Genomic DNA, 15,212 nt, shown 5'->3' on the forward strand with positions numbered 1-15,212 from the left:
TCCTGGCTCCTTTCATTGCCTGGAGCTTCAGGCAACGGGTGTGGTTGGATTTTATTTACTTATTACCCCCCAACCCGTTGGTGGCTTTCATAAACCCATTGAGATAGTTCTCTTTTAAAAAAGATAACTAAAGGTGCCTTAAACTTTGTTCCCCTGCCTTTCTCGGGTCAAGCTGAAACCCATCAGCCAGCCCAGAACAAAGGCAAACAATACTTTCCATTAAAATCACTCGGTATCCAGGAAAAAGGGCGGGTGGGGAGAGGAAAACACAAGCTCTTGTGTTGCACTCGTCGCAGAGCAGGCGGTAGAAGTTTACAGGCTGCAGCCAACGGCTGGCGATGGAACTGGGCCACGGGGCAGGTTTTCTCCGCCTTGCATGAAGTCATGGTTGAAATATGACATTCCCCTTAAAGGGGGGGACTGGAGGGGTCGAGTTAAACCTGCAGCAGCAGGGGAAAAGCTGGCGGGCCCAATCCTGCTCCCGGCGAAGGCACACCCCCCCACACACACACACACGGCTCCGGGATTGGTTTCCTCGCTGGGGAGGGGACTAGGCAGCGTGTGTGTGTCTCACGAAGTTGAGCGCAGCCCGGAGTTGGCGGACTTTCGCCTCCCACTGGGTGGGGAGTGGGAGCCTTTAAGAGGGGCTGGGAGCGCGTTGGGCAGCTCGTGTCCAGCGGCGGCTGCCTGCGGGTCCCAGCGGGATCCAGCCAGGAGCGCACCAGGAGCGCTGCAGAGGAGGCCACCAGGGGCCCTTGCTGTGCTCCCAGCCATGGGAGAGGATGGGGTGCAGGCCGAGCGGAGCGGCGTCCACGCTCCGCCGAGCCCCGAGGAGCAGCTGGAGCAGAGCCCCAGCCCGGAGCCCTCGGGCAGCCCCAGCCCGCTGCCTGCAGCGCCGGGAGAGGCGATCCGGGACGGCTCGCAGGTGAACGCCATCACCGTGCTCACCCTGCTGGACAAGCTGGTGAACATGCTGGACTCGGTGCAGGAGAAGCAGCTCAAGATGGAGCAGCGGCAGATCGAGCTAGAGGGCTCAGTGAAGGGCATCCAGGGCGACCTGAGCAAGCTGTGCAAGCACCACACCTCCACCAGCAACGCGGTCAGCAAGCTGCTGGAGAAGTCGCGCAAGGTCAGCGCGCACACCCGCGAGGTGCGGGAGCGCATGGAGCGCCAGTGCGCGCAGGTCAAGCGGCTGGAGAACAACCACGCGCAGCTGCTGCGCCGCAACCACTTCAAGGTGCTCATCTTCCAGGTCAGTCCGCTGCTGCCGCCGCCCCTGGCCTGCGGGGCAGGCTGGACCCTACTGCTCCCCACCCGCTGCTCTCCTGAACTGCCAGGCACTTGGCCCCTTTATTCATACACCCCCTTTCCCTCCCAGGAAGGATGGTGCCTTCCTCCTTCTACTTCTTGCCTAAGGTGACCAGACAGCAAGTGTGAAAAATCAAGACAGGATGAGCCGTAATAGGAGCCTATATAAGACAAAGCCCCAAATATCAGGACTGTCCCTATAAAATTGGGACATCTGGTCACCCTATTCTTGCCCTGTCCTTGGGAGCAGACCCATTGCAAGGGGCAGATGGTTGGAGGTGCCCTCTCTCTAGTGCTTTGCCACCTGGCCCCCTGCAGCACCACCTCCACTCTTTCTCCTATAGCCACTCCGGCCAGGGCTCGTGGAGAGCCCAGTGCCTTCATCAGGGTGACCAGACAGCAAGTGTGAAAAATCGGAACAGGGTGCCTATATAAGAGAGAGCCCCAAAAATCAGGACTGCCCTATAAAATTGGGACATCTGGTCACCCTAGCCTTCATCTACCCTTGGGCCACTGAGAAGGTGTGGCCTCTTCCCACTGCTCATAATATGCAGAGGAGATTAGTTCCCTTTACTCCCTGGTGAGCAATGTGGCACACGGAGCTGCACAAAACTTGTCAGCTCTATGCCAGGCGTGGACACACCCCACTTCCTCACCCTTGTGCAATGCATGGGCTTCACCCCAACCATGCCTTTGCCAGACATGTAAGAGCTGCAGGTGCTGCCACCGGGAGAACATCCTACTGAATTAAATGTGTGTAACCTATGCAATTTCCCTTGGAACCACATGCATGTGCCAGGTCAGTGCTGCTAATGATGGCTCACGGGAGACACTTGGCTTTCTCGTGGAAATACACTGTTCCTCTCAATCTTCCTAGGGCCACATGCAGAGAATGCTCAAATTCATCATCTGTGTAGAACACATGTCCTTTTTACATGGATACAAATACTTTCCAGACCAGTGCTGTGGTGATCTATGCTCACTTCCCTTATAAAACACATGCACTTCTCCCTGGCAGTATATATTCTCTATCACTACTATTGGTGCTTAACTAGCAAAAACACTCTGATTCACTCACCCATGAAAGTAGGGTGCTCTTTATAGATACATTTTGCATCTCAAGGCCACCAGTGCCACACATAACACAAGTCACAGATTCGTTACCATTCTGTAATAGCACTACATTGTCATGCATACACACATTTTCCACTTAAGAATTACTAGCACCAACGCAGCGTGGGAACACATTCATGGCCAATAAGTCTGTGTATTTTAGCATGTACAGTTTGTAACTTATATGCATGCAACAGTTCTTAAGAAAGCATGCACAGAAAACTTTGCATTTCACCAACCAGTTTATATTCGCTTTTCCACAGGAAGGGGAAGGAATCCATTGCTGCTGTTATGCTTTCATTGCAGCACAAGAGGAGCTAGTGGAAACTTTCAGAGAGAGCACATAATGCAATCCTTAACTCTTTGAGGTCATAACTGGGGAAAAGTAACCTGCCCATTTTGATCAAGGAAGTAGAATACTTAGAATATTAATAGTTCTTGTTGCCCTCGACAAAATGCCAACTTTGATTTTTAGGTTGATCCCAGCATATTCAGCAATCTATTAAAAACAGAGTTGTAAAACTCAGCTTTCTGTTTGTCAGCCTTTCAGTGGTATGAACCAACGGTTTGCATATTTTCTCCTTTTTAAGCAATGAAGTGGATTGTACAAAACATGAATTTTAACCAAATACAGGACATGCCTTTTACTTCTAAAAAGTGTAATTGAAATTTTGTTTCAGGAAAATCCCATTTGACTTCAGCTAGTTAAATGCTGAAGTGTAAATTTACCTTTTATCCTGTTAAATATGTTAATTATATAGTCCACTTTCATATATAGCTAGATTTTTTTTTTTTAATCAGGCTAGTACTAGATTTAAAGATTTGGCAGGCTTAATTAATCTACAGCCCATTCCCTTAGGAAAGACCCCACCTTGTTGCTTATTATTCTCTTGATGCTGTAAGTTAATATTTTAAAGACAGAGGAGGAAGAGATCATGGCACGTATAGGGCATTTGCATCCCACGGTCTTTCCCACCTCAAAAGCAACTAAAAAGCTGACCATGTGCCAGATATATTAAGAGAGATGCAGTACCTAGGTTTCTAAAAAGAATTTAAGATATTTCATTGAAATTTAAAATAGTACAACCTCATAGGGATCAGATACCAAAAGATGGGTTTGAGATAAGAATTTAGATTTTAAACCTTTAAATGTGGGGTAGGGTTGGCGCTAAGGTTTTAATTTGATCCAGATGTTTCTTATTATTTATATTACAGTAGCATCCAGAGATCTCGGTCAGAATCAGGGCATCATTCTGGTAGGGGCTATACAATTTTTTTCAAAAAACGGACATCCCTTTCTCCAGAGAATGTGCGTTCTAGGATTATGAAAAGACACAACAGGTGGATGAAACAGACAAGAGAGTGGGGTAATGGTGAAATATTGGCTCAGTTCACTTCTTGCTTTGCTGTGGGCAGCTGGTAGAGCTTTTTAGGCATCATGGTAAAGGTTAGTCTTGAGGGATTTGAAGGAGGACAAGGCGGTGGCTTAAGAGGAAATATTTGCCAAATCAAATCCTCTGAAAAGTTAAGGAACCTTCAAAATGGAGGTTTTGGCCTGGGCCCTTCTTTAATACCAGGTTCCAAAATGCATTATTGGTCACAAAAGCAAACCAAACAATGTTGGCCCATTTTTGTGAGTGACTACAGAAGGAAATTCAGCCTGTGCAGTTCCATCATTCATAGAGATACTTTTGTACAGAAGGGTGTTGTGTCCTAAATCTCTCTCCTAAGGATACAATGGACCCGACTCTCCTCTCACTTACATGAACCAACCCCTAGTTGACCCCAGTGTAAATCAGTGGCGCTAACCTGCTGTAAAGTTGGTGTAAATAATAGGAGAATCAGGCCTAAGTTCCTTATTTAGCAAAGAAAAAAAGTCACATTTAACATCAGTAAATGTATTGCCAAGAGAACAGAGAGAGAAGATAGGTGAGGTAATATCTTTTATTGGACCAACTTCTATTGATGGAAGGAACAAGTTTGTGAGCTTCGCACCGCTCTTCTTCAGGTCTGGGGATTGTGAATAAGCTAACTACAAGCTGGGACAAATGGTTAAGCATAAGGCGTTCACACACGGTGCAGGGAGACCACGTAGTTTAAACTGAAGTGGGCAATTGAGGGTTAGATCGATAAGCATATGGGGCACTCCATATCTGACCTCTCAATCCTCATCCTCAAAGGAAACCTGCACAACACCTTCAAAAGACAAGTTTGCGAACTGAAATTCATTGACACTAGAATTGTGCTAGATACTAAAAACCATGGACTAAGAAGAGACACTGGTTTTATGGTTCATTACAAAAATTTGTAACACATCCTGCTGCCTGCTCACCGTTAGTTGCCCACTTTATTTTAAGTGGTCTTCTACAGCATGCGTGAAACTCTTATGCCTAACAGTCTGGCCTAAGGTTAGCTCAGACACTCTGGTTACCCAGATCAGAAGAAATGCTCTGTGAAGCTTGAAAGCTTGACGCTTCCAAAACAGAAGTTGGTCCAATAAAAGATATTACCTCACCTACCTTGTCTCTCTCATGTCCTGGGAGCAACGTATCTACAACAACATTGCTAAGAGATTGCAATACTTCTTGTCAGTAACACAAACCAGCTGTTAAAGAGAAACTTGGGTGTCTTGTGGACTGAAGTCCCAGGCAAACATCTCCTGGCCTGTCACATTTGAGTGGCTGGTGTGAAAGAGCTGTTTGGAGAGGTTGGAATTCTCTCCCAGGAGCGAAGATGGGAGGGACTGGCATTTTCCACCCCAGAGCCTGTGCTGTTCTCTTTGTGAACTTGTATTCAGCTCAAGGGAACAGACTGACCACACCCTGGCAAGGATCCCAAATGTTTGCCATGATGCTTTTCTGTTGCCTCTTCCTTTCCTTCTGCATAAGCCTGCTAATAACTGTTACCTGTCTGCAGATCTCCACAAAAGCTGTGTGGTCTCTTTAATAATGTTTAATATGGAAAAGACCTATTAGTCCTCTAGACTGTCCCCCCAGCAAAAGAATTATACACAGGAAAAAGCTCAAAAGGATGGGTGGATTTGTGTATGACAGTGGTCAGGGACCTCTGGGCGAAAGAAGCAACTGCTGCTATGATACAGTATTAACATCAGATTTGTTTTTAAAAAGGAATTTGGATGTAGGGCAGTTTTGTTTCATTTCGGTTTTATTGTCTGCCACTTAAAAACAAGTTTAACTTTCATGCTGTTTGTGTCTCATTAAGGACTCTGTCTCCTGTTTTGGAAAAACAACTTCATGTGAAAATAAAAGCATAGATTAGGGACTTAGTTCTGAATTTGAGTTTGCTCCTTGTTGCTGTTTTAACAGGAGCATTGGGTGTGTAAGGAAGACATAATTGAGCTAAGGGTTTATTTTCTGAGGACAGGCTCTGACTTGTTAGCATCAGATTTCCCTCAATGAATACACTCAATATGAAAATACAGCGAGAAAACTATCACTTTGAATATTTTGTATTCAAATAGTCTTAGTTTTTTTTCTCTCCCTAATGTGCATATTTCTTTAATTGATTCCATATTTTTCATGTTGTCGTATCTAAACATGTCAGGCTTTAAAAATTATTACAACTACCGTAAGTGGTGCAGCAGTCTAAAACACTGAAGTGACTGTTTTTAAAGCCTTGTTAAGCTTTGGCATTGTTCCTGTCTGTTTTGTTGCAACCGCATGACCAACACGATTTTGGACTGCATGGATTCAGAACAAATTTCATGCTATCACACGTGCATTAAGACAGAGTGAAGGGGGGGTGACATAGTAAAATCCAAAATAAAGAGGAATACGGCCTAGTGTTTCAATAAAATATCTCATTTACTATTGGATGGGACAGAAAAATATGCTAAATTATAGGTAGGGGTCAGTAAAGTGGTATTCAAGCCCCTTCCAGTCACTGCAGTTAGTGAATATTTGATCCTGAAATGAACTGAGCAAGAGAAAGCCACAGGAAATTAACTGTGTTTGCATTTTGTTGCATCAACCAGCATAACAAATAGCCTTCTGAAAAAGCACCTTCATGTTCAAAAGTAAAGAAACAACGAAAAAGGGAAAGTAAGCAAGCTATGGATGATGTGCTGAAAACTATTAACTTATTAGAGAACTTGCCCCTCCAATGTCCCACTTGGTACTGTGCCCACACCCATCTACAAACTCAGAGCAGCTGTGGTCTGAGGAAAAGTGGAAGGAGTTAAGGCTGTTCTGACCAGTAGTAAACTTACTCTTGACAGAAATCTGCTCTGCCATTTGGCAAAACATCCATTTAGAATATTAAACGACGCACTGAAAAATAACAAGGGAGGGGGGCTTGAGAAAAGTTTTCTTCTGCATGTGACATGTCCTCTTATTACATAGTCTGCTCTAGATATAGCCAGTTAAATGCTCCTATCTTCCCCCAACACAGTGCGTGCAGAGATGTTTGTCTTCAGTGGTGATTCTAGCCACGCCAGGGGTGGGTGATTTAAAAAAAAAAAAATCTCACTCTTGTTTGTTATAAATACTCACTCATAGGTTCAATTTTTATAGTACATTGTTATGAATGTGAGGCTTTTACTACAGCGGAGAAGTGTATATCCCCATACACAAGAGCCCCCAAAACGACTGCATAAAACCTCTGTGCCAGTGGTCTCCAACCTTTTTATGCCCAAGATCACTTTTGGAATCTAAGGGCAACTCAGGATCTACCTGCCCCGCTCACTCCATCCCTCCCCCCTTTGCTCACTCTCCCCCACCCTCACTCACTTTCACCAGGCTGGGGCAGGGGGTTGGGGTTCAGGAGGATGTGCGGGCTCTGGGCAGGGGCCAAGGGGTTTGCAATGTGAGAGGGGGCTCTAGCGGGTTGTGTCAAGGCTGGGGTGCAGAAGAGGATATGGGATGCTGGCTCTGGAAGAGGGCTGAGGGCTGGGGTGTAGGGGGGGTATGAGGTGTTGCTTCCTGCTAGGCAGCACTTACCTCTGGTGGCTTCCCATCAGCGGCAGGCACAACGAGGTTAAAGCAGGCTCCCTGCCTACCCCGGTCACACACCGCTCCCGGAAGGAGCCAATGCGCCCCTGGGGTGGGGGGAAAGGGGGTACATGGCTCTGCATGCTGCCCCTGTCTGCAAGCACAGCCCCCCACAGCTCTCCTGGCCAATGGGAGCTGCGGGGGTGGTGCTTGCAGGCAGGAGCAGCATGCGTGGAGGGAGACCCCTGCCCACCCCCGGGGCTGCAGTGGCCGCTTCCAGGAGCAGTGTGGAGCCGGGGTAGCCTTAGGCGGCCACACTGCACTGCCACCGGAGATCGCGATCAACTGGGAGATCCTCTAGGATTGACCAGCTGATAGTAATCAACTGGTTGGTGACCACTGCTCTATGCTGACCAAGGACCTGATCTTGCAGAAACTTCTCAGGTCCTGTTGACTTCAGTGGCAGTTCCACATCCATGGAAAATTGCATTATTGTGTCACAACTGATGACATTAGAAACAAAATACAGAAAGGCCACTCATTAGTTGTGTATAGTAATGACTGATCTGGAAAAATACAAGCCTTGTTTTAGCTTTCTAAAGATGGGGGATGGAAGGAAGATACATTTTGATCCCATTTCAGAATTGGTTAGCATGTTTCTCCTGGTTTTGATCCAGTCCAAGAGATCAGATGCTTAAATTTTATCTGGAAAAATTAATAGATGGTACTTTCATGCTGAAGTTTTAAAGCGTACTCATCCTGGCTGAATTACAGTCCTGCAACCTACCTAACACAACCAAATATAACATAATGGAGCTCAGAAGGACTTCTGGGTAGACCGCAGTCAAAGTTAAAGATATCCCTTTTATTAACATGCTCATAGTAATGATTTTTAAAACAGTATTTAGCTGCAAAGCAGATTTCATTCTAGAGATTTTATTCTATTCTAATAATTTGCATTTTTCTTGTACCTTCTATCTAAGGATCCCATTATGCTTTACAAACATGAATGAGCCAAATCTCAACACTCACAGAGAGGAAAGTACCTCCATTTTACAGGTGGAAAAACTGAGGCACAAAGGTTGATTTACACAGGAAATCTGTGACGGGATGGGAATACAAGCCAGACTTCCTGATTCCCACTCCTGTGCTTCAGCCACAAGTACATCCCACCCCTGTAACTTTAAATGAATAATTAGCTGATTATTATGGAGCATTATAGAGGTTATGAATTTTTATCTGTACTGAAAACTGGATGTTTCAGTGTTCTCCCTCCCCCCATGTTTTTTAATATTAAAATAAAACGTTTATAATAATGCTTTTAGAATTTTCAGTACTTTGATTTAACAGTTTAGAAAGGTCACTGAATTGACTTGAACTGAACAATGTTGGTTCAGCTCTGGATCAGACTCAGTATATGGTCAATTTCACATGAAACCATTTTGCTATATTAAATATTTTTTAAGATTCCACTCATCCTTACTTGGACAGAATTCCATTAAAGTCAAAGGGAGTTCTATCTGAGTAAGGATGGCAGGATTTGGACCTTTTATTTTATATAGTTCAGCTTTTAAAGCAAAGCTTAATAAATCCTAATCAATGTAATTTACAAGTGATTGTCTGAAACCTTGTAATCTGTTCTATTTACATTCTTATACCTGAATATTGGACCATACAGCACTGTACACAAAACTTCTAATTGTCCAGATTTGGAAAGATTAGGCCAGTAAACTTTTATACTTGATGTCTTATACTTGATTCTCCAAATAGTTGTATTGGGGTCAAATGAGCAATTGTACCCACTCAGATAGTCCATATTTCGGTAATGAAATTGGAGAACATTATAAATATTTGAATTGCAGTAAGAGCTTTTTTGGATTGTTAAAGCTGCTGTGATAAATAGTTGCTTTCTGGTCACCGTAAACCAAGTTAAAAATCACAAGACTACATGCTGTGCCCACTTATTTACGGCGCTCAGCACCAGAACAAAATCTTTATATGTAAACATGTAGCAAGAGTGACCGTTTTATTAGGATTCCACTGTGGGAAAAGTACAGAACATTTTGGGAGTGTCCTCAAGGTCAATAGAAACAACAGAAAAGTGAAATGTACAAATATCTCACAAAAGTGTTTTCCATCCTTTTTCTTTTGTAACCTTAAAGAATATTCCTCACACACGAAACATGCTTGTTTAAAATTCTGTTCATAGGTGTACACATAATTTGTTTCCAGTAAGACTACGTAGTGGACTAGCAGCAAAGGAATGTGACTTTACATTTTGTGTGTGACTTGTTTTTTTAAAATAGAGTTTGGTGTTTGCAAATGCATTCATCCAGTCATTCCTGTGCAGCCTCACCAGAAATCTTAAACGAAGAGACCATTTTCTCTAGGGATCACACCCCGCACTAATGAACAGAAGTTTTGAATTGCGTATGGTGGTTTTTCCCTTAAATGTAATCTCTTGCCCACTAAGGACAGACCTGAGACCATCACATCGGGCACGTAGCCCTTTCTATATCTAAAAGATGTTTTGAATTTTTTCCCCCCAGTCTGTAGCTCTGAACGAGGTGACTGGGGTATCTCCTAAGCTTTGCCAAGTTAAAAATGATAAACTAAGTAATATGAATGCAGAACATGAAGATATTACAATGGTAGGAAAATAAATAAAGGAATATTCTAGGTTTGCTTGCTTTTCTTTCTTAGGACACAATCCTGCAGTAACATGCTGTAGTATGTAGTGCTTACTACTGGGAGATGTCCCCTTTGAATTCCTCAGGGGTTCAAGCGCTGTAACTATTTGCAGGAGGCGGCCCTTAATTTCCAGTTCCACTCTTTCCCTGCTCAGCCTGCTCTTTATTTAGAGACTTCTTCTTGAATACATCCCTCCCTGACCTTTCTTGGTTATTAAAAAAAAATAGGCACCTGTTGTCGAGCTCAAATGCTTAACGCAAAGAACTACTGTTATTCTCTATGGCATGTAACATTAATTAGTCTCCTTTAATTTTTGCATGATTTTTCAATTTCATTTTTTAGACGTTTCATAGATGTGCTTAGTTTATATGTCCCATCCCACATTCTCCCCACCCCCCCAAATAAAAAAAAAAATCAGTACCATTCCTTCTGTATTGGAAACGCAACATATTATAATCATCACGGGATGGATCGCCTCTCCTACCATAAAACCGACAGGAGAGGAATAAGGGAAACCTGTGCAAAGTTCCTTCAGAGTTTCTCCCATGATATTCTGTTAAGGGAAAGGAGAGGCTGGGTTCCGACCCACCCAGAAAGGGTTTGGGGTTAGATCGCACACAGCTCAAAGGATCCCTGAAGGATCTGCAGGAGGCCCGCACTCCCCCACACGGAAACCCCGTGCCCCCTCAACTAGCTCTGGAGTACTTGTGGCTGCCCATAGGACCTCGTTTAAAAGCCAAGCCTCTCCCCCTTCTGCTGCTTCCTGCTCTCCTCCCAGAGTGCAACCCTGCAGGGCACTGCTCCGTCCAGAGGAGGTGGTGACATGGGCAGGGTGAGAGCAACGTGCCAAAGGTCTCGTCCTTATGTGAATCAAGGTGGGCAAAATCCGGCTCCATCAAACTGTTACAGCAGTGTTCAAGCTACTGCAATCGAAGTTAAACAGAACTCAAAATATTGAACCATCTCATCAATGGCAGAAAAACTTACTGAAATCAAGGAGGCTTAACCAATTTACACCAGTGGATTTGGTCCATTCTTTACAAACATACTTGACCAACTTTTAGCAACCATGTATTTGTCTCTCTCAAACACAATTAATCCTACTTGCCAGGCATATTGCACTTTCCATCGGAGGATCTCAAAACGCATCATATTTTAAGGAAATAAGACTTGCTGTACCTGTGTCATAGGTCAGCAGTATATCCCTATTTTACAGATAAACTGAAGCACAGAGAGGTTTATATATGACTTGCCTGAGGTCATGTGGTGAGTCTGACAACCAAGAATTGAACCCAAACTTCCCAGGGCTCAGTCTCATGCCTAAACCAAAACCCAGCCTTTTCCTCTAGCGTTAGATTTACAGTTTTGTGGTTAAACCCTTATTAGTAATATCTAATTTAAATGACAGAATAGGATTGATTCATATTCTATATCTATATATTCTGAGCCCTCTGAAACTGAAATCTCACAGTTGGCAGCTCATTTGCCTTAAGCTGTACAACAGAATGGTTGAGAGGGTTTTGAGTGGTTTCTTGCTGGCTAAATATAACAAAACATAAAAAATGCTCAGCTTCCTTCATCTCATTGTAAAAAACAATGTAACATTGTCCAGGGTTATGCTTTGTTTATCAAATTTGTGTCCTGTGAACTATGAAACTCAAATATTGTCAACTCTTTCAGGAGGAAAATGAGATTCCTGCCAACGTGTTTGTGAAAGAACCCGTTCCCAGTATTACAGAAGGAAAGGAAGAGTCTGTGGATGAGAACAAAACTCTGGAAGAAACCTTGCATACGGTGGAGCTGTCTTCCGATGATGAAATGCCTCATGACGAAGATGGTCTGGATGACAGCGTAGAGGAAAAAATGGGAGAATCAAGAGCTGAGAAGATAAAAAGATCAAGCCTCAAGAAAGTGGACAGCCTCAAGAAAGCATTTTCTCGCCAAAATATTGAGAAAAAGATGAACAAGATCAGCACAAAAATCGTCTCAGTTGAACGACGGGAGAAGATTAAGAAATCGCTCACTCCACATCATCAGAAATCCTCCTCCTCAAAAAGCTCCTCTTTCAAAGCGTCTCCCCTCACATTGAACGTGAAGAAAGTCCATGAAGGAGAGACCCCTGCTGAAAATGAGGACAAACCAACAGAAACGACAAGCAGTGAGCAGGCAGCGAATGAGGAGGAGACCTCATTTACTGAGGGGCTCTCGGATATCACACCTCCAACTTCTCTAATTGAGGAAGGCAAAGCAATAGCTGATTCTCTGGAGAAAGAAAGCAGAGAAGGGGACGTGACGATCAACAGCAACATTGAGCTCTCAATTGTTGAAGATGATGAAGAATATGGGACAGCACTAGAAGTTTCTAGCCAGAGACTGTATGATGAAAGAAACAAGCCAACCAGTGGGGAAACAGAACAATCTGATGAAGAATCAACTCAAGCAGCTGTTCTCCAGATAGACCAAACTGCATAATAAATCTGAGCCTTCCTTTGTGTTCAGAAATGCAAACAGGTTTAGTTAAGCAAAGAAGCAGTGTTTATTTCTGTTACACATACAATGTATCGGGTGACAGTGATTAAGTTTGTTGTTTTCTGTGCAGTGCTAATGTATTGCATAGTATTGAGATGCAGAGTGAACAAGGTCTACTATAAAGGCAACCTACAAGGTGCTCCACTCCTATACTTGGTCAAACAGCTGGTAATATTAATTTAGAGTTGCTGCAGTCAGTTGCAATTGGAGAGATCAGGAAAAGAACTTGACCAGTGGAGGCAGGCTGGTCAACTGGATTTTTAAGTTAGATCAGGGACGTGCTTGGATAGTAGTCAAGAAATATTTTTTTTTCCTTCTTATTGCAGTATTTTGTAGCTGTGTAGTAGTTTTTTATATAAACTTAATGTCACTGAACACTCTAGCTTAGCTTACCTTGCCATGTCCTGGATATGCTAATGGATTCAGTAATTGTTGTATATACATGTATATTTTATTTTGGGCATGGCTCCATTTTACATTCTGACTAAAAGAGCAGAATATGCAAAGGGTGAAATCCTGCCTCCTGAAATCAGGGGAGTTTTGCCATTGAGTCAGTGGGGCCGGGATTTCACCCAGAGTCTTTTGTTAGTCACTTAATAGAAACAACTGTGTTTATATGGCAAAGGGAGACAGGATTTTGTAATTTACAGCAGTTTATAGAAATAGATGACTGACAAGGATGAATGTGTAACTAGCTACAGTACTTACCATGAGATCTTAGGTAATGCTTGGCAAAAACAGTGACAGAGATAGAAACTTAGAGGCAATATGATGAAAGAGCAGAAGGGGAGAATGTGAAAAAGAAACGGAAAAAAATCTCTACTGCCAGTATAAAGCCTATACACTCAAATAACACAATTAAATTTCTACTTATTCCTTAGAGCAGTATATTTTCCATCTTTGCACCTGTACTTAAGAATATTTTGAAAATAGCATAACTTATCTATATAAAGATTTTCATATATGTAATGCTATACCTACAGAATAGTTACATAATCACAGGGATGTAAGGACATGGTAAAGTTTCGTGTTTCTGGTCAAGATGTTAAAGGATAACAGTATGTTGTGGTTTTAACTGTTTGGCAAAGAGGCCAATTTATACAATCCGTGGGGTTGGATTCTCCACTAATGTTACAACTTTCACACAAAAAATCCTATATATTCTCAAATTACAGGTTGCAAATTTTGAAAAGGCATTAAAAATGAGGGGTTAAAGAAATTTCATTCCCTTTGAATTTTCATTCCAGCTACTTAAAAATGAAAAAAAAAAAAAAAAACCCTTAGTTGCCTTACATCCATGTTATTTTTATGCATTGTTTGTTTGTTTTCTGTTGTTCCCTGAATACTGAATTCTTGTTACATAAAATTGCACTAACATGTTGCTTCCTTCCTTGTATTAAAATTACAAATGATTTAAAGTTTTCTAAGAAAAAAATACACATTACAGAATGCTTACCAGAGATCACACCATGGAGGGAAGCAGTCTCTTGAACCAGTAAATCGCACTGGAAATTAGCCTATAAGCATAGCGGATTTTAAACAGGCACTGTTAAAAGTTAAGCTCTTTATTATATAGTATTATACAAGAACTATCATCTGTAAGAAGAATGATGACATAATCCATGCAGCTACATTATTTTGTATTAACCAAAATGTAACTCAGTTATTCAATACTTGTAACTAACTACAGATGTGATGAAGTAAATAAAAAAAAAAAATCAAACTAATACAACCATGTCAGTGTTTGGGCAAAGAAATGTGAGAGTTTGGTAAAAACAAAATTAAAGACTAAACATTTACGACTTGGTTTATGTCCCAATTGACCCAATAACATTTATTTCTTGTTCCCTTGTTCTTATTTAGAAATCCAAGCACCATTTCTCAAATTTAACTTTTCAAACATCACCTTGCCAGCTTGCTAAAGCATCTGAATATTTTCAGACAGCTTGGTAAATTTGATAGTTCCATCTGCATTTTTATTGCATTGTACTAGACTTTTAATACTTTAAATACTCCTACAAGCATAATTGTATTGAACTGTACATTGTGTTTAGTCACACAGATAAATTTGTGTCTTCTAGAGTGCCACATAGCCTTAGTAGACTTAATTTTACTGACAGGCCAAAGCATACATGTTTAACCTTTATGGAACAATTGTCAACTTCTTGCAGCCATGAAATGCTAGCTAGGGAACCTAACAATGTCTGTTTTGTTTCTCCTCATAAGCTTTAATTCAAACAGTACTACTGAAAAAATGGCAGACAGACACTTTTTGTTATGTTTTACAGACACTGGACTTAATTACATGCTCGGTGTTTTAAGAGTTTTAAAACCCCATACAGTAAGAACTCCAGGTGTTCAGCACCTTTGAAAAATCAGCCCAATAGATAATTAGTACAAATAATTACTTGAAGAAACATCGTATACACCGGGATTAGTCGTAGGGCCAGAATTAAACTTTTTTCTAAGATTATATATTTATACATTTACAAGGACCAACAGGTCTATAATCCTAGCAACATAAAATTATCTTTGTATAAAATTCATACGTTTATTCTGTTGTCTGCTATCTGCTTTATTGCATCCCATAACTCGGCTTGGAACAAAGGAATTTCTCTCTCT

At 42.3% G+C, this 15,212-nt stretch overlaps 1 protein-coding gene across 1 annotated transcript; it reads left to right on the forward strand.

Annotated features, from left to right (window-relative positions):
- Window positions 1-534: 534 nt before the first annotated feature.
- Window positions 535-14,389, forward strand: CAVIN2 (caveolae associated protein 2). The gene is made up of 2 exons (XM_054043330.1): window positions 535-1,252; window positions 11,742-14,389. Exons 1-2 carry the CDS (start codon window positions 773-775, stop codon window positions 12,531-12,533), a joined length of 1,272 nt encoding a protein of 423 aa, XP_053899305.1. The 5' UTR covers window positions 535-772; the 3' UTR covers window positions 12,534-14,389.
- Window positions 14,390-15,212: the final 823 nt, after the last annotated feature.

The sequence above is a fragment of the Malaclemys terrapin genome, chromosome 11 (assembly GCF_027887155.1).
Source record: "Malaclemys terrapin pileata isolate rMalTer1 chromosome 11, rMalTer1.hap1, whole genome shotgun sequence".
In the NCBI taxonomy this organism is placed as follows: domain Eukaryota; kingdom Metazoa; phylum Chordata; order Testudines; family Emydidae; genus Malaclemys; species Malaclemys terrapin.

Excerpts from the sequence above, each read along its gene's own strand:
- CAVIN2 (XM_054043330.1), top strand. The coding sequence starts at position 773 with ATGGGAGAGGATGGGGTGCAGGCCGAGCGGAGCGGCGTCCACGCTCCG. Across the intron at positions 1,253-11,741 it reads TCAAGGTGCTCATCTTCCAG|GAGGAAAATGAGATTCCTGC; the intron begins GTCAGTCCGCTG and ends CAACTCTTTCAG.